At 41.0% G+C, this 27109-nt stretch overlaps 1 protein-coding gene across 1 annotated transcript in view; it reads left to right on the forward strand.

Moving 5' to 3' along the window:
* clybl (citrate lyase beta like) overlaps nucleotides 1–22843 on the forward strand; it is a 63816-nt gene extending 40973 nt beyond the window's left edge. Inside the window, exons 3-8 of the mRNA XM_003451619.5 lie at nucleotides 8767–8955; nucleotides 13561–13662; nucleotides 15054–15147; nucleotides 15793–15960; nucleotides 19819–19943; nucleotides 21091–22843. Of these exons, the coding sequence (XP_003451667.1) occupies nucleotides 8767–8955; nucleotides 13561–13662; nucleotides 15054–15147; nucleotides 15793–15960; nucleotides 19819–19943; nucleotides 21091–21186 (774 nt within the window). The 3' untranslated portion in view covers nucleotides 21187–22843. The remainder of the gene's footprint in view (nucleotides 1–8766; nucleotides 8956–13560; nucleotides 13663–15053; nucleotides 15148–15792; nucleotides 15961–19818; nucleotides 19944–21090) is intronic.
* The last annotated feature ends 4266 nt before the right edge of the window (nucleotides 22844–27109 follow it).

A 27109-nucleotide genomic window follows, 5' to 3' on the forward strand; every position in this document is an offset into this window, starting at 1 on the left:
CATGAGCTATGGTCTATGCATGAACTGTGTCTGACACTAGAGAATTGCAACTTAACATAAATTATGCAGCCAACTGTCAACTGATACATGACCTCAGTTCACTGCTCACTGTGTTGTTTCAGAGGACACTCAAAGGCCCGCTCCCTGTTTAAGTGGATTCAAATGAATAAACTCTTGACAGAAAGTGCTCCTGGGGAATAATGGTAGCCGGTACAATTATCAATGCTAAACATTTCTATTTAGTGTGTATTATACAGGATGGGACTGCACATGTATTTACATCCTTGTACGTGTGCTTGTGCATGTGCTGTACACCTCAGAACACCCCAGAGACTCCAGAGAAACTCCCAGTCTGTCTGCCAAAACTCACAACTGAGATGTAATGCACTCCGCCAGAAAGTAGACCCTGTCCTGGCCATACGAGAAATATCATCCAGTCCAAACCTTACTGTTTAGAGTGCATGCGTGTTTTAAGTGTCATTTGTCAGGAATCAATTGGTCTGTTTGTTGAGAGTACCATGGGTAGAGAAACCAAGTGGTCAGGGTGCACAGGGGAGGGATGACAGTCCTGTGATTAGCATCCTTTGCGACGAAATGTTGATGTATTTGTTGATTTTTTTTAACATTTATTAATTTTTTTTAGCAGCAGTGTTTTTGTGTGTCTGTTTTTTTTTTTTTGTACACTTGCTATTTACAGCTTTTTTTGGCCCCTTTGGTTGTGTTTTGAAACTCATTTGTGCTATAGCTTCAGTGGACTGAGCGCGAGGAATGAACCTGAGCAAAGCAGTGGAAAATGCCGAGATGGAGAACAGAGAGGTCCTCTCTGCCTCTCGTTATCCTGTTACACTCTTGTGTTTTCACTGGCCTGCACCACTCTGTGCTACGTGGCTTGCGCAACCCACCCAGTGCTTAGAAAGTAACCCAGTATGAGTAGTGTTGATGGAGAGGAGTACAAGGCGATGAAAACATTAAAGAATGGGAGGAAGAGAGGGAATGGAGCAGATGGGAGGATGAGATGGGAATATACTTTAGCTCTTATTTCACAAGAGATTTAAATGTAAAATTTAATATTGTGTTTAAGTATTGGTGGGCATTAAGGGAACAAGAACTTGAATTACTACTTAGTGCTATAAATAACATACACCAAAACCTGTGAAAAGGTTTCTTGCTCTAAATCATAATCACTTGAACTTAACATTTGTATATATAACAGTGAAAAAATGGCAATATAAGTTCAATATGTCTGGTCGTTTTTTAACCCCCACTTAAAAAAGTGTCATTAAGCATTAAGTTTCTATTTGATGAGCTGGTTTGGTATGTTTAACTTATAATTAACATTTTTTGCACTTCTTAAATGTATGTCTTATTTTTAAAAAATATATAGTTCACCAGTTCTTGTTTTCTTTTTTTTTCTTTTTGCTTATTTGTTCTTTAATTGTTTCATCAATTTTGGGGCAGATACTAAATTGTAGTAGAGGTAAATGAAAATCCAGTAGAAAAAGAGAGCATATTTGTCCTTTACTGGCTTCTCTTCTTTGGCTCCCTGTTAAATCCAGAATCGAATTTACAATCTTTGTCATCATATACGAGGTCTTGAATATTTAGGCCTGATCTTTTTCTGAAGACCTTATAGTACCATATCAACACAATAGAGCACTTCGCTCTCAGACTGCGGGCTTACTCGTTTTTTCTAGGATATTTAAAAGTAGAATGGGAGGCAGAGCCTTCAGCTTTCAGGCCCCTCATCTGTGGAAGCAGCTCCCAGTTTGGATTTGGGAGACAGACACCCTCTCTACTTTTAGGATTAGGCTTAAAACTTTGCTTTTTGACAAAGCATATAGCTGAAGCTTGATCAGGTGACCCTGAATTCTCCCTTAAGTTAAGCTGCAATAGGTTGTTGGGAGCTTCCCATGATGTGCTTCTTCTTCATTCACCTTTTTCACTCACTGTGTTTATACAACACTCTGCATTTAATCATTAGTTATTGTTAATCTCTGGTTCTCTTCCACAGCATGTCTTTGTCCTGTCTTCCTCCCCTCACTCCCAATCGGTCATGGCAGAAGGCCATCCCTCCCCAATCCAATTTCTGCCGGAGGTTTCTTCCTGTTAAAAGGGAGTTTTTCCTTCCCACTGTCTCCAAATTGCTTTCTCATAGAGGGTGATACGATTGTTGGAGTTTTCTTTGTTTCATTGAACTGAGCTGTAGTTACACTGCAAATGAGCTTTAGTGAACCTGTACATAAGTAGCATGAAGGTAAATTAACATGTTTTAATTGGGATTGTGCTCACTTGGTCAGTAACTATATAGTGCAGCCTTCAAGAGTGCCTACTTTAAAACAGAAACCTAAAATGATTGTGTTTAAGTCTGATTCATGGTTGAATCTCAGCAGGAAATTAATTACAGTTCTGCGGTAATGTTCAGAGCATCTGTACAGCACACAAATTTCACCTTCATGCATTTAATATACCTTCCACATTTTCTTACCTTGTTTTTTTCTGATATCTCTAATTTTAACTGTCTATGCGTCCATTCCATGTTTTTTAAACTTCTTATCCAATTCAGAGGTGTGAGAGGGAGAAACATGGGAAGAAATACAGTCATTCACACTCACATTCACATCTATGGTCAATTTAGACCAAGGGAGACACTAATGAACCTAACCTGCATGTCGTTGGACTGTGGGAGGAAACGAGAGTAGCTGGAAAGAAAGAAGCCGCACAAGTACCAGGAGAACATGCAAACTGCACATATAAAGGCCCTACTGGCAAGGGGATTCAAACCCGAAACCTTCTTGCTTTGCTTTTAAATGCACTTTGGGAGAGTGCTTCAGCAGGTGAGGGCACCATTGGAGAAGTCCCAGGTATATTGCTTGGTTCTGTATAAGTGGGTGGTTTTAAGGGGTGCAGTCTGTAGTAAAGGGTGTGGTTGTGAAGACTGGTGAGGTAGGAGGTGCTTTAGGGTGGAGTTTGAGTGATTATAATAAATTTGAATCAAATGCATTGTGACAGGGACTCATTAAAGGTTCGGGAAGACCGGGGCTTACTGAGGATTTTGGATGATATACCATGAATATGATAATGTCAAAATTGAGTCTGGATGTAATGAATCCATGGATGAGAGGTTTAAGTCTGTAGTCTTTAAATCAGCTGATAAGCAGTAAAATGGTCAGACTTCATTGGTGGGCGGATAGTGAGAAGACAAAAAGCATCACTCAAAAAGCTTGTAAATGCAGTGAATATTATATAAATATATGTATGGTGAAGGATATTTTGTAACATGGAGAAAGAAATACTTTTTAGGTATATCATTGTGTTTCCTTCAGTCACCCCTCATATTTCTGTTCCTGTACCGCAGATAATCCTTAGTCCACACTGCACAGGACAAACCTCCAGTCAATGTTTTTTAGATAGAAAGGACACATACCAATAGAACTAAACACAAACACACACACGCACACAATTCTGATATTATAGAGCAGTAATCAAACTATAGTGGGTTTTATTTGTTTATACATGTTGTTAATTCCACAGACATTGATCCAAAGCTCTCAAAGAACTGCCGGCATTGCTGAGAGTTTTTGTCAGAAAAAGATGCTGGTTTAGGAGGAAGGTCTTTGAATGAGCTGGGTTCTTCTGTAGTTGCAACAGGCACTGAAGTTGTTGTGATCACCATGAATTTGGCAGCCTCCCAACTCAACATGACAGCATTCCAGGAAATACAGACAAAATGCGTCTTGGATGTATGAAATGGAACTACATTTGTGACTTATTGAGGAGCTGCCCACGCTTTTCAGAAGTTTCTGTCCTACTGCTTGTCTTGTGTAAAATTACTAAACTCATTGGTTTGGCCTATGGTATTGATCAGAGAATAGTCAGAATGTTGCATCAATCCAAGACAAAAATAAATATATTGTATAGCCACCCTCAACCCTGAAAACAACTCTGACCTGTTGAGTGGTCCTCAATAGGTCCCTATTACAGAGTCATGTAATAGGGCCCTAATACAACCCTAATACAGAGTCATATATTAGGGTTGTTTTGGCACACCTCATGGATGCTGATTTGTATTGGCCATAAACTCAGAAAAATGTGTTTTGAGGTATCAAATCAAGACAGAAGCATTTTTTTCCTTAAATTGTAAACGATTAGACCAGAGAACCCTGCTTTGGTTTAAGAGGCCCAAAAGCTATCAGGGGGTTACAAATAAAGATTTGACGTTGATTTCAAATAAAGATTTTTAAAAGACTACAAATATGAAATGATAGAAAACCAGCAGTATTCAAAAGATCACTAGTTTGGCACTAGTTTGGAGGAGATTGGTGGAGTCTGAAGTTTTCTTATTTTACAGAAGCCGTACATACTGTATTTTTTTTCATGGATTGATATGGTATCATGAATTTCAGTTTGTAATGAACTGTAACCAAAGATTTTTAATGAGCTCTTTTCATGGCTAATTAAAGTGTGTAACAACTAGCTGTTTTTTGCCTCATGCTGTCAGCTTTGACCATCAATGACAGGCAGGTTTCATGATTTATAAATTTCTCCTCCTCTTTCCTGCTAGTTATGTCTTGTTGTCTGCACTGACAGTGTAACAGATAACACAGAGCGCCTCCGACTGACAGAGTGAAGGCCTGAATCTCCTTCTGCTACGTCTCAGTTATCTGCGTAGCCTGAATTAGTCAGTCATCTCACTCCCACTTTATAGAGTGCAGCATGTCACTTGTCAAAACGCATCCATGATAACTTGAAGCCTACAAACACACACACACACACGCACACACAATCTGGCACACACTAACAAAGGCAGATGAACAAGTGCGTACAGTTACACTTGAGGCTGGCAGCCTTCACCTGCGAGAGTCTACAGCTCATTGTAAATGGCATCACGAGTTACACAGCAGGGTGCAAAACACCCCATCTTAAAAGGCATTAAAAAAAAATTTTAAAAAGGAAAAACAACTACATGCATTGTGACTCATGATCTTCCACTCTTTAGACATGAAACCCTATATCCACTTTCAGGCTAAAGATACAGCACTCTACTGTTTGAAGGCACAATGTAAATGATAAAAGTGGGATGAACATATAAGCTGTTCTTGTGAATGCAGGCGCACAGCTGTGAGCATTTTTTTTTTAGAATGACATTGACTTTTTAATGTTGTAAATAATGCTAATTTATGACATCTTAGTGTTTTTGCTATTTGCCATTACAATATTGTATGAGAAAATATTACCAGAAAAAATGAGTCTAGCCCGAATTATGCCCTTTAAAAAAAAAAAGTCATATATCCTCTGTATATTAACCATAATCATGCCTCTACTGAAAAAAACAAGCTGAATGAAGTGTGTATACATGTATAGACTATCCAGAGGGGGTGTTTGACGTTCCTTGTTTCAAGCAGCATGGCAGAAGGGCTGGAAGTCCATGATCTGATGCTGAAGAGGAAGTTGGTCCTGCTGTGGACTGCACATATACCAGTTTGGATGCTGTAGTCTGATGTGGTGTCTACAAGGCGGTAGCCATGCTGTGTCACATATATACAGCACTCTGTAGGATTCTGAGTGTCAGAGCTCAGGCTGTGTGTTAAGAAGCTGCCCTCGCTCTCCTGGAAGGTCAGCCTCTCTGCACTTGAAAAGCTTCTCATGTGCATCTATGCGTTCGACGGCCCTGCCTGCCTGGGTGACTGCTTGCAAGCTTGCCTGCCTGTGTGTCAGCCTCTAATGATGAGGATGATGGAGGGAATCAAAGAGGAGATGGCGCTGACGTTGGGGCGAGCTCTCCGTAGGACACCAGGTGATTGGGGAGGGAGCTTTGAAGCAACTTGTTGGATGGCTGTCCATTAATGTAAAATATCTTCTTTTCAAAGGGCTTTATTCAAGCTCGGAGTAGCGGAGCCCATAGGGGTCAAGGTGTCTGGCAGAATAATCTTTCTCTCACTTTAGGCGGAAAAGAAGATAAAAGTAAGGATAGTGAATAGTGACCTGGGGCCTCATTTATAAAAATGTTCTGTGCTTGAACTTAGTCTTAAGATCATGTGTTGAGATGTCTAGATCGTGTGCTTACAATCGACTCATGAAAGATGCTGAGCACTAAATAAAGGTGCTTAAACAGGCTCTGAGAATGTCATTTTCTGTTTCAGATCACAAAACAACTCAAACTGACCGCACCTGCCTTGCAGCTTCCTATTTTATAATGAAAACACAAAAAAAGTTTAGTGGGTAACAAAAACAGAGAGATGCTGATATTTTGAAAAGCAAGGCAATTATGTGCAAATAATGTCTGTCAAGCCTCTGCAAACTAACTTTCCATAACTCAAGGACAAGAAAGCCTTCGGTGTGACAAACAATTCCTGTCATCTTTCACTAAGATATCTTATCGTTATGTTCGTAAAAGGCAACACTTTGGCCTTTCAGTGTGGAGTTTGCATGTTCTCCCAGTGTTCGAGTGGTTCTCTCCTTCCGTGTACTCTGGCTTCCTTCCACGGTCCAAAGAAATGCACTTAGTGGTTAAATTGGCCATAGGTGTGAATGTCAGTGCGAGTGGTTGTCTATCTCTTTGTGTTAGCCTGCATCAGGCTGGCCACCTCCAGCCCTCCCGTGACTCTGACAAGGACATGCAGAGGCACCACAGGCCCGAGTGCCTCTAGGTAACCAGCAGAATAATCACTTCTTTAAAATTAAAATTTTCTAGTACAAAATAACTCACTGTTATAGTGTTCTATGTTTTCCATCTTTAAGCATTCTTAAGATGAAAATTAATTGTAAGAGTTTTTCAAGTGAGACCCCAGCCCGTCTCCTTGACCACTTCTGCTGCCGTGGCTTTGGAAAAGAGAAGAAAAGATGAGGCGTCTGTCCTTTTCATGAGTGATTTCTGCTTACATAAAAAGAGTTTTATACACGCAGGCCGCCAGTATATCAGGTTGAGCCTTGAGAAAGACGTTGGGAGCTTTCCTGTCTCTGATCTGAGAACATTATAAGCACGCTTTTTGATCGTTTCTGGGTATCTATTTATTTAATTTGGTCAGGGATCAATGTGACTCCTGGCACATAAAACAGCCAGCAGTTCTCACAGATCAATTTTCTGTAGTCACCATGAACTACGCAGGGACAGACAGAATTTTATCCACCAAGTAGCAGGTTTATGAATACTGAGTTATGGCTGCGTAAATCGCCTCCATCCGTTTCAAGTTACTGCAATCGAGTTGCGGGTCTGTGTTGGCTTATGAGAGCGGCATTGAGAAAGGAGGAGAGAGCAAAATTTGAGTAAGAGTCAAAGATCACAGTGCTCTCATCATATGGTGTGACAATCCCTCTTGTCTCTTTCAGTGAGGCAAAAAGGAGACAAAGATGACACACAGCAGCTCAGCCTGTTCATGAACCCTATTAAATCCGAGCAAATCTTTGATATGTACTCTGATACCGCATTTTATTGATACTGGGAGGGTGTTTACAATATCAGATACAGTTCTGCATTCCAGGAGATCAGAGCTAGGACTGGTTTAGTCCTTGTGACCCTTGAGAGTACCCCCTAAACTCATACAACTGAACCAAGGTTGACTCTTGTCCGCTTGAGTTTTTACAAGCGCTTGTGATATGTGGGCTCAATATGTTATGTCTGTCTATATGTTCTCTTTTATGCACACACTTAGTTGTTGTCTGCTGATTATCACCCTGTTTAGATGCGCTACTATATGCTCTGCGTGATCCAGGGAGTTCCATCACATGGCATCGTGCCACATGTGCCACCATTTTTCGGTGCAATATTTGAATTACTTGAAATTTATTTCACGAGTTATTGGAACATTTTTGTGGTTCACCCAGCAATTAGCGTCAGGTTGAGTGTACATTTCTTAACATTTTGTTAGTGGTAGTCTTTGAATCAGGAGAAAAATCCCAATATGAGAATTCCCAAACACACACACGCACACACACATTTATACACAAGCACTCAAAGGCTCCAGCCTCTGATCTGAGCTGACAACTCCTAAGCCACCGTTTCCTCATGCTGCTTAACTCAGACCACATTTCTCCCACTGAGCCTCTCTCCTCTCCCTAGTCTGGCTTCTCTCCCCATTCCATCCATCTTTCTCTCCGTTCCTGTAGCCAGCATCTGGTTTGAATATTGCAGTGTGTGCTACTGTGTTACCGATAGAAGTAGGGAGTGTAGGCTTCTCTTTGATTTTCCATCCTCCTCATCTCTCTTCCTGCTCAGATCCTACAATGCCTACGTTGAGAGAACAAAGCTGAGTGTGCAGCTTCTGTTCTGACAAACTGGATATAGATGCACTACAGAGGAAAAAAGAGTGCAGATGTATGTTATGTTATTCTAGTTTTGTGTTTTAATGCACGTTTAATGTTTCATTTTGAGGTCATTCATTTCGGATTTGTGTGCTTTGTCGGCTGCTCATTTTGATCACACAGTTTGTATTCATAATGCAAGGTTTATTTTCATGCTCATCTCAGTGTCCAAATTCACTTTTGTAGTGATGTTTCCTTGATGAAAACTGAACTTTTCCAATGATTTTGCAAATTTTAAAAATATGCATTTTGGTACATGTAGAATCAAAGTAAGTAGTTTTCAGCACCAGAGAGTTTTTTGTCCTTTTTAAGCATTTTGTTTTAGTTGATAACTACTATAGCAATGATGAAATCTAACTGTACGTGCTTTCAACATGCAGATTTTTAAATCTAACAACGTCACACACTTTCATTGTTTATTTTAAAACAACTATATGCTGCATATTAAAATCATGGTTTCTTTCACAGACAGAAGCCAGAGAAACTATTCCGAGGATGTTAGCGGAATTGGACCTGGGCCGTACAGAAAAGTGTGTGAGAGTTAACTCGGTGTCTAGTGGCTTGGCTGAGGCTGACCTGGAGGTAATTTTGAAGGCCAAGGTTCTCCCTCGTGCCATCATGTTGCCCAAAGTGGAGGACACACAGGAGGTACAATGGGTGAGTGAAAAATCATCATCGTCATGTTTAAATAACTGTCGTTTTTCAAAATCAAAATAGGTTGAGTTTTTTTCTGAGCCTATAAAAAATGTATGAAAACGTAAATAAATAAAAAAACAACAGCAAAAAAATAGCTGCACTTAAAGTTCCCATTGCATTTCTTTCTTTGAACTCTGACAGTCTTTTAAAAAGCACTGGTGCTCTTGCACAAACTCATGAAGTAAGAAGAAACCTCGGGAATCTTCAAAGCAGTCATAACAAGCTTTCCCGTTTCCAAGTAAAAGAGGGAATCGATCCCTGTCAGGGACAGACGGAGTGTTTTTCTTGGCTGCTGCTCAAGAAACAGATGACATTTCTTCGGTTTAACTTCAGAAGCCTGATAACTTTCTGTAACAGCGCAATGGTGCCTTCTGCCTCTGGTGAACTCACGGAGGACTGCTGTGAACAGTGTCCTGTTGTGCCTAAGAACTGATTTAATCAAATGTAATACCCCATAGCCAAACCAGAATGCCTCAGATTCATTACTTTCTCTTATTCCTACACACCTTTAAATATAGCATGTTGCAAATGTTTACACATGTGCAAACTTGCAAAAAAAAGGCAGTGCAGTTGTGGTTAGGCTATCAAAAACTGAAGCCAGATATTAAAAACGTTGATTCTCTGAAAAAGGTCGCTAAACTGATTTGATAAATCTAATCTGAAGCAATAGTGTTAGATGTTTTCCTGGTATTGGCCCTACCTCTGCTTTCCATAAAGGAGAGGTAGGGCCACTACCAGGAAAATAAACCAAGATGGCCAAGACCAGGAAAACAGATGTTTAGAAGTCAAGCCCTAAAAAGTCAGCAGACATTGACATCATTAATGCAGACCTGTATGATCAGCTCCAGTCACATGCCAGGGTAAACAAGATTTACTCCCAGTCTACATACTGTTTGCATCGACATCATTTACTGACCTTCATTTTCATATAAAAGACACGGTGCTCGAACTACGTCTAAATGCTTTTCTTGCTGTCACTTTGCATCGAGTACCCCAAGCAAGCAATGCAAAGTGGGGGATATAGCTTTTAAAGTAACATTTTTTGTCTCTACTATATCAAGCCACACGTATTCAGAACAGTTACAGTTGCTTAAACAAGCGCGACACGTTGCGATATGTTTAAAGGAGAGGTAATCTGTAGTGAAAGGTGTATGTCTAGTCTGCTTTTTTTTTGTCTTTTTGCCTCTGTGTTATTACATACATGCACGCACGCACACATTTATGCTCATACTTGGTCTGAGGGAAGGAGCAGGAAGTTTTTAACTAGTGGCTTTAATTATAACATGTCTATTTCCTGCTGCCCTTTCTTTCTTGCAAGTATAATTGCTGACAGGTGTTCACTAATTCTCTCCCCTAGCTCCTTTCTCCCTTGGCTGCTTTTCTTCACTCAAGAAAGTCTTTTTTTTTTCTTTACTTTAAAAAAAATCCACTGGTGTTGTTATGCTGTGACTCAGCCAACACTTAGAAAGCTTTAAGTTGTGGATAACTGCCTGTTTATGTTATGTGGTGGTTTTTTTTAATATTAATGCAAAAAACTTGAATGAAGTCAGCCCTTTATGTTGGTACTGTATCCCTTAAGAGAAAAGCCTGTAGGTAGCTTGCTTGTTTTAAGCATTTGATTTATTTGCCAGTATGATTTTTGCATCAGTTGGTGCATATGTACCCTTAGACAAAGTGAACTTAGTGGCGCTCGATGAGGACCTGAGTCTTATCTTCATCCCATCCCTCCCAACTTTCTCACTCTCTCGCCGCTTTGTACTTTTCTCGTGCGTCTGTGTGCGCATTCGTGTTCCTTGTGTTGTAAACAAGTGTCTGATTTTCTCCACTCTTGTAAGGCAGCGCAGTAAATCCCCTCACTTGTTTATTTGCCTCCCTTTTTATTGATATTAGCTCAGGAACCTCCAGACTGATTTGTCGCTAAAAGATGGACTTGCTTGTTTCTCTTTGTGTGGAAATCTTTTCCTCTGTCTTTCTCCTCTCCTCCGGCCCTTGTGTGACTGACAGGCCTTATTGGGCTGTAACAGGCGTAACTCCCTCCTTTGTTTGAATACAATTCTCACAAAGATTTCGGAGCCGTGTGCATTCTTTGCCCACCACACTATTTGGTGTGCACTGGGACCAAAAGAATCGCACCCTGTCCCGCTCCTCCTCCTCTGCTCCTCCTCCTGTCCCCTCCCCTCATCCCTTTCTCCGCTTCCCCTCTGTGAAATGAACACTTCAGCTGGCCGGAAACATTTAATCTGGCCCCCTTTTGAAGAAAATTAATTGAAACTTGTCCCACTATAGCCTCCTTTCTCTAGCTCTATCTCCCCCTCCTTCTCTTTTCATGATTGGGTGGCGAAATTATCAGAGGCCTTGTTTGCAGCGTGGCTTTGAAAGAAGAGAAGAGGTGTTATTTCTTCTTTTAACGTTTCTTCTTTTTTCCTTTTTTTTGGAATAACATTTTAAACAGGTCCTAGTTTTGAGAGCCATTGATAGCTAATGGCTGCTGCACCCATCCGAGTACCAGTGAACAAGGACTGTAGTACCTCTTGTATGCAGTGTAAATCAGACCCTCAAAGTGTATAATAGCTGAAGAGGAGAATACAGCAGAAGGACAGAAACATGTAATCAGAGAGGCTCGGAGGCTTTTCAGTCAGCGGTTCTGCGTGGAGCTGTCATTTGTTTCCCTTTGGTGGAAACCAAACAGTCCACTCAGCCTTGTTAGGGTTTGCATGGCGCAGCGTTTTGGTGGTAATCTCCGTGTGTAATATCAGATAGGTTTCCCCACAACAGGCCATATCTATCTAGTTTCCTCTGTCACAGAAATAGGTTTATCTACACCCTCTTTTCACACTCCCTCTCGGACCCCCGCACCCCTTCCTGTGTTTGTGAAGGAGGGGGGGGGGATATTATGCTAAGCCCCCAGCGTTAGTTTTTATGTTGCCATAGCAACCTTGCTCCCACAGGGTTGTGACCTCAGATGATTACAGTACAAAGCCTATTGGGTCTTGAAAACCTCTTTGAAGATGAAAAGACTTTGATGGTTTGTATTTATGCAAATCTCTCAGATATGATTTATCCAACTGAGATTGAATGGAGAGATGATTAAAATTGCCCCTATTTTTTTGAAATCCTTCAATGGAGGCCCACTCTTTCAGTTTTGAGAACAAGAGTGGTGAGTGTGAGCGTGGGGGTTATTTTGCTCTTCGTTTAGAAAAATAGTAGCGCCGTACCTGAGGTTATTTATAACCGTCTTTTCTTTTTTTTTCCCCCCGGTGTGCCAAAGAGGAAGAAAAAGGCATGGGGGGAGGGTGGGGGGCATGGAGGTAGACATTTCTACTCTGAGCTTTTGCACTCTCTTCTTTTTTGTCTTTTTTTTTTTTTTTTTTTGTCTGGCTTTGAAAGGAAATATCTGACGGAGGGGGCTTTTGTGTGTTTCCAGATGATAGATTTAGGAATTTGGGCTACCCCACTGGCAGTCCAGGGCTAGCTGTGAACTGGTCTGTTGGAAAAAATTGGAATGCTTTGGTCTTCAAAGAATTAAACTTGGTTTTAAAGCCCTACTTAGGTGAGCTTGCATATTAGCAGGAGTCGTGCAGGATAAAGGCCTCACCAAAATGTCACATCACACTCTGATTGTTGCTCCAGTCTCCCTGTTCCCTGCCACGGAGGAGGGACGCAAAACAGAATAATGTCGCAGTAAAACACACTCAAAGACATCCTAAATCTTGTTTCTTCTCCCCTTTTCCGTATTTTGTTTCTTCTTTGGTTTTGCTGTGTGTGTGCACGTGCTGGGGCGTGCGTGTGCACATTTACATGTGTGCACACAGTCTCGGGGGAGCACATTCTGTAGTTGTGCAGAGCCTCTGAAAGAAGGTAGAGCAGAAGACTTCAGACGAAGGGGGGAACCCCGGTGATAATGTAAAATATTTCATTTCACTTGCTTTTGTTGCCGCTCTCCTGTGCTTGCTCTCTGCGCTATTTGAACCCTCATAGATGTGCCTCTGAATAAGGACCGAAATGGGAACAGTGCAAGTAATAAAGGTGTCAAGATTTGTATCAAAAGTGAGTTTTTGCACATTAAGATTTTTTTTTCTCTCCACCGTCTCTGTCTTATCCCACAGTGACTTTTGAAAGATGTGTCAAATCATTTACGATTGTTACTGCTGAGTATTTTTTTTCCTTCCAGTTTTTAAAATCACACACACAACCACACAATCGCTCTGTGCCTCAGATTTCTCTTTCTGTTGAGTTTTCTCATTCGCTTAACTAATAGTGCGCTGATAAGTCCACTGAGGGTGGCAGCAGAGTAGATGAGGAACTCATCTACTCTTCCCATAAAAAAAAATCTTCACAAATTATCTAAGGAATTGTAACTGGGTTTAAGATGATTATACATATGGAAATTCAATATTCCTATGGTAAGTGTTAAGACATGTATCGAATGCTCCAAATAAGCAGAAATATCCTGTGTTTTATCTTGTACAGGGTAGCAAGAGCAAATGAGTTTATTGCATTCGCTTCACAGAAACAGTGGGTTTTGTTAATGAGTGCACGAGCATGAGATGGTCCCCGTGTGCTTAGTTTGTTGACAGGTTTCAGCACCACTTGAAAGGATGGGCACTGACAGAACCCATTCGCCTCGTCACCTTTGTGGAAACCGCTGTGGGCCTGCTCAATTTTAAGGTAAATTACAAACAACATCTCCCCCCTCCACACACAAAAAAAGAAAAAGGAAAAAAACTGCATGCGTAAGACATTTTTCTGTTTGTCCATTGTTCACTTTAGATTAAAGACTGCATCAGTGAGCAGAGAACTCCACATGTCTAAAATAAAAGGGATTCAAAGCTTTCAGACTGTCTCTCTCAAAACGAGCCTTTTGAGGCTTTTTTTTCTACCTCTCCGTCGCGTGTCCCTCTCTCTGTCTGTCCTCTTCAGACACGCTGACATTTTTTAATTAGAACCATTTTAATATCGTCACAGTGCAAAAGTTCTTAATGATATTTCGGATGGCATCAAAGTGATTTTTTTTTTTGGGAATAGTACAGCACGACCTTCAGCTACACGAGAAAAGAGGGCACGGTTTGGGGCATTTGGGGAGAAACCAGCTGTCATTGCTTCTTCTGATTTGTCTTTTAGTTCTTCAGCCTAATTCTGGGACTGTGGTTGGAAGTATGTGTGTTTTGATGGCAGGGGGTGGCTCTGTGTGCTGTCTTGAGAACACCCTGTAATTTTTTTTTTTTTGCCCAGACTGAACCCAGGGTTACAAGCATGAAAAAAAAACTCGCTGCGGCACAGCTAGTGGTGAAATTAATTTGGAGGCCAACAAAAGCACGAAACATGTTCTTATTGTTTCACAGCCTTCGCCACAGACGATCGCATTCAAGAGGGTTTCTTTTTTAAAGTTTTACTTTCCCCCGTAATAACTGGAGCCATTAGTCTTTGCTTTTGTTGTTGTTGTTTGATTCTTTTTTTTTTCCAAATCTTTTTTGAAGAGCAATGAAATATAATTTGAAAAATCTTTGAAAAATGGTGGGAAAAAAATTCTGTGGGAACTTTTTGTTTTCCTTCAGTAAAATAAAGCAGCTCCACCATGCGTTAGTGATTCGTGTTTTCTTAACACAAACTACTGTTCTGTTATATGCAAAAATGTAAACATTTAATCATTTAAATAAAAAAACAGGAAACATTTAAGGTTACTTCACAGGTTTAAAAACTTTACTGCTTCTGTCTTAACAAATTAAACCTTGTATAAAATAGCAGGGAGGCTTGATATGCAACTTTTCCTTAAGAGCCTCGAGCCAGGTGTCTGTTTACATACCTGCAGGTGGCACCTTTAGTGGGCTGGTATACTAATATGAGTCCTTGAGGAAAGAAAGCTTGAAGTGTAATTGGGAGAGACAAATGATGTGTGTTATTATATTACCTTTATGTTAAAGATTTCAGAGAGTAATTAGAGTAATTAGGATAGTTTTGTGATGATGAGTGTAAAATTAGGAGCATTTGTTACAGTTTAGCCTGTTTTCGTCTGTTTTACTTTAACCCATCTCAATCGGGCTGGTGTTTGTTCTTTCCAGGCGGTGTGTGAGGAAATTCACTCGCTTGGTCCTAAGGTTGGTCTGCACCATGATGGCGTGGTGTTTGGTTCTGATGACTTCTGTGCAAGCATAGGTAGCTATTTCACATCCTGCCACTGCTGACCCCAAATTCTCTCATTCTCCTCCTGGATTCATGGCAGAGAAGACCGATTTGTGTAAAATGCACAAGCTTAGTTGCTAGTCTTTAAAATGCATGTCACATTTTCTCAATTTTGAACACAAAATTGCAGAACTGCAGGAAAAGTGTGAACATTTGTTTTTTCCAATCGAATTAAAGGATGATTCGCAGATGTGGGATACCTAAGTGATTTTTGCAAACTTATAAATGTGCTGGAACTAAAAAGATCCAATTCACTGAATGAGGTCACATGAGTAAAAAAGGACATTGTGACTAAATGATTATTCTTTGGTTTTTGTTTCTTGTCATTAAACCGAATGAGTCGGTTTGTTTTAAAGGACAGAGTTAATGGGTAATGAAGCACGGAGACCAGTGGTTAATAATCCCAATCGACTATTTGGCAGCAAGAATCGGAAATGACAGAATAAACTTTGTATTTTTTTTATTACATAAAAGGATGTGTCAGTATACTTTATGTAATACCTGCTGCTCATCACCCATCACCGTTTCACCTAACCTACACCTACTTACAGATCAACAGCGTCTCTTTGAGATCTTGTGTGACAAGCTGTGCATGTGTCCTTGGACTTTTTTCATAAGGTGCCACACGGACCAAGGATGCCAGAGAGCTCCTTTATGCAAGGCAGAAGGTGGTTGTGACTGCCAAAGCCTTTGGGCTACAGGCTATTGACCTGGTCTACATCGACTACAAAGATGTGGAGGGGCTGAGGCAGCAGGCCAGAGAAGGAGCTCTCATGGGCTTCACAGGTAAAGTTTCTTGTTTCTTTATCTGAAATCTGCCCTTATTCCTTCAAGTCCTGACTTGAAACATCACGTCTGTCACTGTGATTTACCACTGATTTCTGCATTTGCTTCACATTGTTCTCATCTGTTGCTCTTAATTTCTCTTCCTGAATATAGCATGGCAACAGGCATCCCTTACTTCCTGTTGCAAGCGGCATACAGGCGGTTCAGCTTTCACTCCCTCTGCCCTCTGTTACATGTGGGTTTTTGTTTTGTTTTGTTTTTTTGCCTGTGTCTCCTTGCAAATGAGAATGGGGAATGAATCAGCTGATAAATGTTTTAAAATGTTACTTGAAACACTGTGGGAGGTGACAGAGCATCCTTTGGCTTTTCATTTGTTATTTATATACTTGTATTGCACACTGTAATGAAGATCTCACATTTCTTTTGTGCCTGTATAAATGGGTGCGTGTGCACTTGAGTATGTATAATTAAAAGGAGTTATTAGTGTGTGATAGTGTGTCTATAGCCAGGTCATGCTTTTTGTGTGTGTGTGTGTGTGTGTGTGTGTGTGTGTGTGTGTGTAGCCCTGCAGACTGCCTGCAACAGACCACAGAAGGCAGGACAACCTGTTCCCACAGTGTGTTTTTGCAGGCACTCTTCTTGCAATCCTGCAAATAATTCTTTGATATTTTTGTACCATTTTTTAGATTTTAAAATCCAAAATATATGTAGCTTTCCCTCCCCCTGTGGTGTAGATCCATATAAACTAAGGCAACACATGACTGAATTTCATGGTTTTGTAATGGCTAGTTTTTGTTGGGTTTTTTGCCCCAGTTTCAGATCATTTTAACAGAACAGCATCGGACATTAGTCGCCAATCACACTGGGAAAAGATGGAGAAAAAATAAGCACTGGCACAAAAAGCGTAAATCCCTTTGTACACTCTTCTGAACATCTACTCTGAACACACATGTTACCTTGCACTTAAAATCATCAAATCAGTCTGGAGGTTGAGTTTTTTTGTTGCTTTTGATTTTTTGGTTTTGGTTGTTCATACAGAAACTATTCCAGGTGACCTCATTTGCCACCTCTGTTCTCTGGTGCAGCAGGTTTGTGTGCATGCTTGTGTGTTTATCTCAGAATTACTCTGTATTGCACTATAGCCAAGTGCCATTTCTTTTAAGGGTTTTATTTCACATTTGTCTTGTTTTTTTTTTTTTGTTTTTTTTTTTTAATTAAGCTGCAATTTTACTCAGAATGTATATTATGTTTAGCACAGGGGTTCCTCATGTTAATGCCATTATTAGATGTGTAATATCCTGTTTTTGTTTAGTTGTTGGACTCGGCGTGATTCCAAGCAAACAGGGAATCAAAAGAAATCTGAAGTGTGGTTTACATGAAGCAAACGTTTTAAAAACTAATTAACAGAAACAGTCATTTGAAGAAATAAATGCTTTTGATTTGATATGGAGCAGAACTGTTTAAAGCAGTGGATTAGTGGCTTTCAAGCCATGGGCACTCTGTATAATCTTAGTTAGTAGCTATTACTGGCCCGAGTGTGCTTAAGCAATAATGCGGTGCGGCCAAAAGCTTCTACCTGTGCAGTAATTGACCTTGGCACTAACTAAGCCGCATACAGCACCCATTAGTGCTGAGCACGGAACACACTGGTCAAACGTAAACACTCGCTGCTGTTTACTGGTTAGCAGAAATGAAGGCGAACTCCTATGCAAATATATGTTGGGGAGGAATATCATCCGTTGAGTTCTTTATTAGTTCACTCTTTACTTTGTTAGCACTTTTTTTTTAATGCGCTATAAATCAGGTTCCTGTTAAGGCTCAGTGATCCCTATGAAAATGTTTGCCGCTCAGAAGCAGCACTGTTCCACAAATTCTCTGCTCTTAGGGACCACATTTCACTTCCATCTCTGGGACCCTGCCCATCATTCGCTTGAGAGCACTTTGCTAAATAGCAATCCTCCAATGAGATGCCAGCACCACATGGCAGGCCAGGATTGGCTGGAGGGCATGATTGATGTATTTTAGGAGAACCAATGGGTTGTAACTGAGGGCACCTGAGTCACCCTTGTCTGCTTCTTCGCTCTGTCATTCTCCCCTTGTCCTAAACAACCACACGCACCCTCACACTGACACAAATAGACACCCTCTTACCGTATTATAAACCTGATGGTTTTCTGTGTGGAAACATGCCCCCGTCTTCTGCCCAGAAGTAAAACAGGTGGCAGAGAAGGGTATACACACACACACACACACACACACTCGTCTCCCCTCACTTCTGATAGAAGGTAAACATACAGGCTCAATGTTCCACTGAAATATTATCACATAATATTTGCTTTCTATTTTTTTTTATGTTGAAATGAATCAGACTAACTGTTGCAGTGTGCATATGCACAAACACATGCACACATGCACAAGCCTGCAGACATACAAGTACACATTCATACACAACTCCAGAGTGGCCTGGGGAGTCCTCGGGCTGTTTGTTCAACAGAAAATGTGCTGTCACAGTCTCTGCTTCACACACTGAACCCGCATCAGCAGTCACCGGCAGTTCGCAAACACACACACAAACACACAGAATGGGTTTTTGAACATATTTTGTCATATGCACACTTTCCTGAAAGGTATCTATTTATTACGAATGGCAGTTTATGAAATATGTGGGCTCATAAGTAATTGTTCAAGCCTTTAACGACGGCGTGTTGATTGTGCGAGCGCTGCGGGTTTTTCTAGGGTTAACCAGGGTGAGTGGAGCAGGATGAAGAGAGGGTTTCTCTTTCTCTCCTCGTCTCCCCTCCTTGCCTTTCCTCCTCTCTCCTGGGCCGAATCCCCCCCCCTCTTTTTTTTTTTTTTTTTTTTTTTTTTTTTAGCCCGTGCAGCACGCCCGCCCGCTCAGCCACCTTGAAGGATTTGTTGTTGGCGACAGTGCTAAGCCCTAAAGTGTCGAGTTCCTGCTGGCTGCCTCAGAGCCGCCGTTCTCACCCAGACGTTTCATAACCTTAACTTATCACTACAAGTTTGATCTGCAAATGTACATGGGATTATGTCTGTGGCGTTCACCCACATTTAACTGAGAGGAAGTGGGAGCGGGAAGGTGGGGGGATTGTGGCAGATGGAGCCAGAAAATCCATGTTGGGATTCTGTTTAAGATCAGTGTCATTGTGCAGCCAGGGTTGCTGATCATATGGCATACTAAAATTAAATATAAAAGAATGTTTTGTGTCACTTCAGACATTGGATTATTAACTGTTTCACTGTGGTTATAAAATTAACACTTCATACACATTGCGCTGTCTTATTTAGCCTTTTTTTTCCTTGTCCATTTCCAGTCATTTACTTACCCGTGTATGCCCACGGAGGCTTTCACAAACTGTTCTTTCATCAGTAAGTGTGTTTTTCTAGATGACTTCTGTAACATAATGAAGTCTAACTAAGCATTTAGTGACATTTCTGCTTAACAGCAGGGCTGCAAGCAGAGCGGAGACACGTTTTATCTGTCATAATGCACAGCATCGTCTGGCCCCGTTCAGCTTCCTGACTATCGTCATTCTGAAACTTATACAATCCTCTCTTGCTTCTCCTCTCTCATTGCCCCTCGGCGTCAGTCCTTCCTAATTCTCAGCCTGCTTTTCTTTTTCTATCATCTTTGTGCAGCAGTTCACATGAAAATAAGCATTTTATCTGGTTTTAGTCGTGCACGAATTGTGTTACAGAGGCTTCTGTATCAACAAGTAAAAGCATTGTTTTTGGAACACATTCTTCTTCTTCTTTTTTTGGTTTCATTTGAAGCCACTGAAACCCCGCTGTTATAATTAGCACAGTTAATTTTCTTTGTGTGTGTGTGTTTCTCCGTAGGTAAGCAGGTTATCCACCCAGGGCAGGTCCAAGCTGTGCAAGAAGAGTTCTCCCCCAGCCAGGAGAGGGTCCAGTGGGCCAAAGAGCTCATTGCTGCTTTTGACCAACATCAGAAGGAGGGAAAGGTAATGTTAACATCCTTTGAAAAGTAAAACTACATTTTTTTTCAGACTTTGAAAAGTCAGTGGAGTTTCTCGGTGATGGCAGTGTTTTGGTCTAAAATGTCTTAACAATTTTTCTCGTAGCTGATAAAATGTAAGTGTGAAGATGATTTTATTAATTTGTTATAATTCATCAGCTCCATAGATGGGTGTGTCATTTGCCTTAAATGTCAATTTTTTTAACACAAAAAGTGACTCTGTATATTCTTCTTGCTTATTAGTTTGTTAGTATTGGCTCTTAATCGATTTTTTTTTAGCAATTAAGCTGCAGCAACAATTGAATTCCAGTTTTATTTCATAGAATAATATTTTTTTGTGAATCATTCAGAAGATGCACTGACTGAAAACCTTTTTTATAAATGATGTAAGAGTATTTCAAGTGATCCCTCCCCCTTAAATGTTCGTCTGCAGGACAGTAAAATATCTGTGTCGACTGTCCGAGGTCTTTCTCTGCTCTACCACTCAGACCGATCTTTTGTGTATCCTCTCACACACCTCCGTAGTTCCAGAGAATACGTACTGTACACCCCTGGGTGACTCTCAGAGACAACATAGGAGGGTGGAGGGGTGGGGGGAGCTGGGCCAATTAAGTGTACAATATTATTGTTCCTAATTTAGTGCATGGTTGGATCCTGTGTGCTGAGCTCTGTGGTCTATCTGCTGAGGTAATACACAATCTGCCTACACCTCTCTCACTGCCAGGGCTGCTCCTACTAAGCATCGCCCGAGGGATTCATATCTTACCCATCCCTCTGCTGTGTATGCATGTGTACGTGCGTCTTTCTGTGTGTGAGAGGGGAGTGTGTACGTAATGGTTTGAATGGTGAGCAGGGTTTGTCCCTTTGTCTTACAATGTGACAAGTGCTTGCCTTTCATAATCTTTACCTCCAGCCACTGACAGCAATTTTGACTAAAGGTTTTTTTTCTGCATATTCTTTCTTTGACTAATATGACTGCTGCTAAATGTCAGTTTATATAACACTCGAGGGTTATATTGTACGGCAGACATTCCGAGTATTCGTCATGCAAAACAGGATCAAATGCGTTTTATTGGGCACGTCTGATCTCATGTTTCTCTCTGTGTTCTCCCTTGTGTTGCAAACCTGTTCAGGGTGCGTTCACCTTCCGCGGCAGCATGATAGACATGCCCTCGCTGAAGCAAGCTCAGAACATAATAACACTCTCTGCCGCGGTGCCACAGAAATAACACAACTGGTGAGAAGAAATGGCAGGAACCACACGACTAATCTGGGACGTGGAGGTCAAAGGAAACTGGAAAGGCTGCAGGTCTTGTGGCTAAAGTGACATTTCAAAAACTTTTCAGCCATCATCTCATTGCTTCACAAAAATGCAGTGTGGAAACTGTGGATTTCATTTGTGCTTTTTGTTGTCATTAAGTTGATTTATGTAGCTTTTTTTTTCCTTTAAAAAAAAAAAGTTGTTAATTTTGCTGCTGAGGTCCAATTCACATCGTTTTCAGCAATACCAACTCTGCAACTACCATGTGTCGACAATATTTGCCTCTTAAAACTCACTTACAAGGACTATTGCCCTTGCAGCTTTCTTGGCATACTCTGCAGTGTGTGTGTGTGTGTGTGTGTCTGTGTGTGTGCCCATGCCTCCCCTTTCTCCTAGGTCATGATAAATGCTCTCCCATCTCCACGGTCCAGGCAGCTGGGCAAAAGGGTAAACAAACACAACAAGCCACTGTTGTGGATCTATTCATTGGGCCCCAGACTTCAAGTCAGGCCTCAGCCCCCTGCGCAGGGCCTGACTCACAAACATCAAAGTCCTGCTTGCTTTAAAAAAAAAGAAAAAGAAAAGAAAAACCCAGATGGAAGCGAATAAACTCACAATTTAGCTTTTTTTTTGGTATCATTCTCCTTAGTAATGGCATGCAGCTCTCTCTGTGACAGCTGTGAGCCTGTGGTTGATTGTGTGTTGATGGAGAAGGCGTGTGGCGTTAGGCTCACCATTAACTTGGACGAAAAAAGCCACCAAAAAAAAAAAAGTACACAAGCTGGTAGCAGTATTCTTTATATGAAACATTTACCTTGAGATTAAGGTGACCCGATATTAAATTGGCATCTAAGGAACTTTAATCTTATAAACAGTGAAACATAAAGATGAACTCGTTAGCGAGCGAGGCAGAGAAGTTTGTCTCATCACAAACAGAAGCATAAAGGGGCTTTGTGAAGTGCTTGTCCGTGTCTGACTTGCACAGACAGTGAAGTGGGTGTGATGTTAGAATGAGACAGATTAGTGGCCATGTTGCTCCAGCAGACCAGGACTGAGGCTTTGTCTCTCTCTGACTGTGGATAGGAGGATAATTGGGGGGGTGTTGAATGGTTAATAGTGCCATTGGTGACCATGGTAATGAAAGGCGCCATACCTCCTCTACCCCACCTCATCCACTTTCTGTCTCTCTCTCTCTCTCCATCTCTCTTTCTCTATCTCTATCTCTTACTGTATGATCTATTGTGTCTGGGGCAGGGTTGGTGTCTGTGCCAGGCCAGGCCCAGACAAAAAGATCGAAGCCACTCCTGGGTCCAGCCAAAGACCCTAACAGTAAGCTGTCTCTTTGGCATTTGGCCACATAATTTTTCCCCCCACCCCTTCAGCTTGTGTGTGTGTGTGTGCATGTGTGTGCGTGCATGCGTGCGTGTGTGTGTTTATTTGTTTGTTGTCAACCAAATTATACCCTGAGATTGGTGGAAAACACTGCTGCTGTTTGACTTCCACTAAATAAACCTCCCCAAAATATTACTTAGGTAGAGTTATTTTGCGAGGCTTTGTAGGTCATTCAGAACAGATGTCGGGCGACTTTATGCTCATCCTTGTGACAAAAACTTTGGTAATTAAAAGAGATGTGTTCTTTTACCTCTGAGTTGCATTATGAGCTTTGATTATGGTGTAACTCTGTTTCAAAATCACTCAGTGGAGACTTTGATCAAACTTTTTAACCTTTGGGTGTTTGTTATTGATGCATTTTTGATCAGAGTGAGAATTTTAAGAAAGTTGCAGAAATAAAGATAAAGCAAATGAATAAAATGATTGACTGTCTAGACAGCGTCAGTCCCCACTTTATTTAATGCGGAGTCCTAAATATTCCCTCCATCTATATACTTTATATTATGTATACAGCACCAACGCACCTTACTTTAATGTGCAAGTATGTAGATGGATGGAATATTTAGTATACTTTAAATACATACATTGATTACTTTAATTAGTCTAATTTTTTTTGCATTAATAAAATAACTGTTTAGAGCGCAGTAGAATGAGAGTCCAGCAACGACAGAGAGACCACTCTGATGAGACAAGCTGGCTTTTCCAAGTTGCTCTGTGCCAACAGGTGTCCCCACAGACAGGAAGGCAGATCTCAGAGCAGAGGAAGCAGCACATGGCATCATGCAGAGACAAAGCAAAAAGGGCAGCTCTTCTGTGGCTGATCAGGAAATGATTTGGTCACTTTATGTTTTGAAAAAAAAAAAAGAAAAAAGCACAACATCCTCTGAAGGTTAATGAGCCACATATAATATCATGTTTACCTTCCACCCAATGATCTTGTTATTATTGGGTATTTTTTAATCCCCCACCCGCCCTCCCCTCCCCGTCTGCTGAAAGGTGAAACAAATGGTATCTTTGCACTTACTTAGACGACTTTCCAATTCGGTAACATTTGGAAATGGGGGTTGGGGGGCAGGCAAAGTGAACGATGTCAGTGACATCTCTGTAGATTAGAGGAATGCATCCCTGTCTGCCTGTGTAATTCTACATGACATTTCTATTATGTGTGGAACTGATAAAATCTTCTCAGCTCGCTCGACTGTTGTATTTAAATACATCTCTCCGGTATTCCCAGAGAGATTAAATTACAATTAACACGATTATAACCTCACAAAATTGTGACGGGAATCAATTAGGCTGCAAGCAGTATTTCATAGCCCGGTAATGTGTTGGTCGAGATTGCTTTCATAAATAATGAGGGACAGCGCAGGCGGAGAAAATGCATGTATGCAAAACACTGTCAGAAGAAAATTAAAACGAAATGTTTTACATATTTTTCCATTAATCTAAATGGGACCCGTGTGGCAAAGATAGTTTTATTCTAATTCCCCCGCCCGGGGATGCCCAAATAATGACTTGATGTTTTAATAGACTTGTAATGACAATATATGACAAACTAATTGCAGCAGAAGATTATTCTAAAGCAATAAAATACCTCGTTATTGCGCTTGGCGCACAGTTTGAGAAGTGTAAAGCTATTAGCAAAAACGGCTTAAAAATAAGGTGTGCACAGCTGCTCAATATAGAAACATTTCGTTTACGATAATTAACTCTGTTTCAATATTTAGTAATATTGTTTTAAATAAATGAGGGCATTTTCAAAGTGACTGCGATGGGCCGTGTTTCTACGAAACTGTGACGGCACTGTTACAGTCGCTTGTTAATTTTCATTATATCACTGCCCTCAGGCGCACAACCCCCCAAAAATGTTAGCCCTTATCACGGACTGCTTTATACGAAAAATAAATTATAATTTTTTAAAAAAGGGCTCTAAATAAAAAGAATTCACTTCCTTTTTAGGTATCATCATGGCCTTGCAGAAATACAATATCAGGTGTTTTTTTTCTTTTCTTTTTTTTTTTATAGTAAAAATTTGCACGTGTGTTTAAACTGTAGGCCGTGACAATGCTCTACCTTTACTTTGATCTATCTACCTTTTAGTGCTTTTTTTCTTTTAATATTAGCTGCTGTATTCTGAATGGAAACGCCTGCTTGGCAGCGTCCACACAATCTGCACTAACTCGTTCTTGGCGGAACCTTTTAAATTTCCCCCACTGATGGCAGGGGCATGTCCACTCTTCTTCGTCTTCTTCTTTTCTCCCACCAGTGCGTTTGCGTGATATGAAATTCATCGCGGCCCTGTCTGTGCTGCGTGATTCATCTGGCACATGTGGACCATTACTAACTTCATTTGAGGAGACCTTTTGTCTGAGTGTCCCCGTCACCGAGTGAAGGCCGAGGGGATGGGACGGCGTGGGAGGAAATCAGAAGGAGAGATGTCAAACCCCAAGTTTCCTCTCACTTTTAAATTGTGCCATAAATCTTTCCTTTTTTAAAAACAAAAATGCAGTGTGTCTAAAACGATTCCATAAATTATATAATTTTCATGACCTTTTTTTTCTTCCTAATGCAAGCCGAATAATGACGACACGTCATTCTCCTCACGGGTATAAATATTGTTCTAGTTTCTATCCACCTGCTAAAGACCCATCCTGAGATGATGGGCGGGATTTAACTGTATCTACTGAGCTGAAGCCCCCAAAGCCGCGCAGGCCTCTGAAGGCCCTCGTGGTTCTTTTGGATGTCCTGGATGTCCGGGGTGTGTCCGCTTAATGTCATCTGCATTTAGTGAAAGAAGATTGTGCAGTTTATTAACAGATCTCAGGCTGGTGAGATCTAACCTTTGGACGGGTTAGAGCTTGCCTTTACCTTCAGAGCAAATTAGGAATGATGCCCTCAAAAGTTAAATTATGGTCAGATTTTATCATTTTTAAAGGTAAGTTTAAAAAAAAATCTAGGTGACTTTACCTTCCTCCAGGCTTTGTCTTGCTCGAACTTCCCCCTCGATTCACTTCTTTTTAACGGGCTCAGATCAAAGGGGCTGACCGCCCCGACGGAGACCAGTAAAATCGGCCCGCTTTGTCTGCTGTTGCCAGGAGTGAGGAAGGGTGTCCGGGAGGAGGAGGAGGAGAGGGAAGAGGGGTGGCATGGTAATGAGACTCCTTATAGACGCTCAAAAAGTCTCAAAAAGTTATTCCCCCCCCCTCTCAAATGCCCATCTGTCGTCACATTTTAGTAACTCTATTTTTATTTCGTCTATTGACTTTACTGAATAATGAATTTCAATAGCTCCTTATTTTGTAGTCGACTTCATTTCCGATGAATTACAAAAAGCAGTTTTAGAGTAGGCGTACAAACAGGAGGCTGTCGTGTGCTGTCAGAATGCATATATGTATTTTTTCATATCACATCTGTGGGCTTAATGAGACATCACCTCCATATTTGACTGTTTTACTTGAATAAACTGTGAAACCGATTCTGCTTAGTTTAAAAAAAAAAAAAGAAAAAAAAAGAAAAGCCGTTTGTTTGCTTTATTGCATTGTCCCTGAATGCATCAGCAAGATAGACCAATGGAAAGTTTACGCGACTGTGTGTGTGTGTGTGTGTGTGTGTGTGTGTGTGTGTGTGTGTGTGTGTGTGTGTGTGTGTGTTGTAGGGGGGTTAACAGTCCCTCATAAAATAAAGGTCTATGGTCTTTAAAGAGGAGGGCAAGACATCAAATATCACACCTGCCTCTAAGAGTCGGTATCATCTCCAATTGTGTGATGGGTTATATATTTATGACTTGATAGCGATTAAAAACGTTAAAAACAAACTTATTTATAGAAAGATTTACGGCTTCCTCACAACCTTGCAACTTTTTTTTTTAACCTTTTCTTTCTTTCCTTTTTTTTTCCCTGGCAAAATATCTGCTGTGGTTGGGCACTGATGCGCATCCTGTGATCCTGCTCTCTACACGCCGTCCCTTTGTTCTGTTTACCTGAGCAATATCAATATCTGCTCATCCTCTATAAAAACGCCTTCACACTGGCTTCATTTGTCGAGTCACACATGACTGTTTGGAGCAGAACAGACACACACAAACGCACAACAACAAAAATGACAGTCGGAACTGTTAAAACGGAGCATAACTGACGAATAAGAGGCTGTAACAACTTCATCCTTCCGAGATAAAAGTTTAAAAAGGTGTTGAAAGCGTTGTGTTTCTCTGCTGCGCTCACAATTTGCATGGGCCGACAATACAAGGGTTTTTGCCTTTTTGCCCTGTTTTAAAAGCGTCATAAAAGCAAAACGCAACGACGTGAATTCGGCATTATTTGCACTATTTTTATTTATTTATTTATTTTTACAATCTCGACAAAAACAGAAAAGGAGGAGGAGGGGGGGAAGCACGCACTGATGTGCACCTTCCTCCCACTCCTCTCTCCTCTTTGAGCAGGTGGAGGCCTCGCACCTGCACCTGCGCACACAGCTGCGCGCACCTTGTTATTGCTGCCGCT

The sequence above is a fragment of the Oreochromis niloticus genome, linkage group LG16 (assembly GCF_001858045.2).
Source record: "Oreochromis niloticus isolate F11D_XX linkage group LG16, O_niloticus_UMD_NMBU, whole genome shotgun sequence".
Taxonomy (NCBI): Eukaryota; Metazoa; Chordata; class Actinopteri; order Cichliformes; family Cichlidae; genus Oreochromis; species Oreochromis niloticus.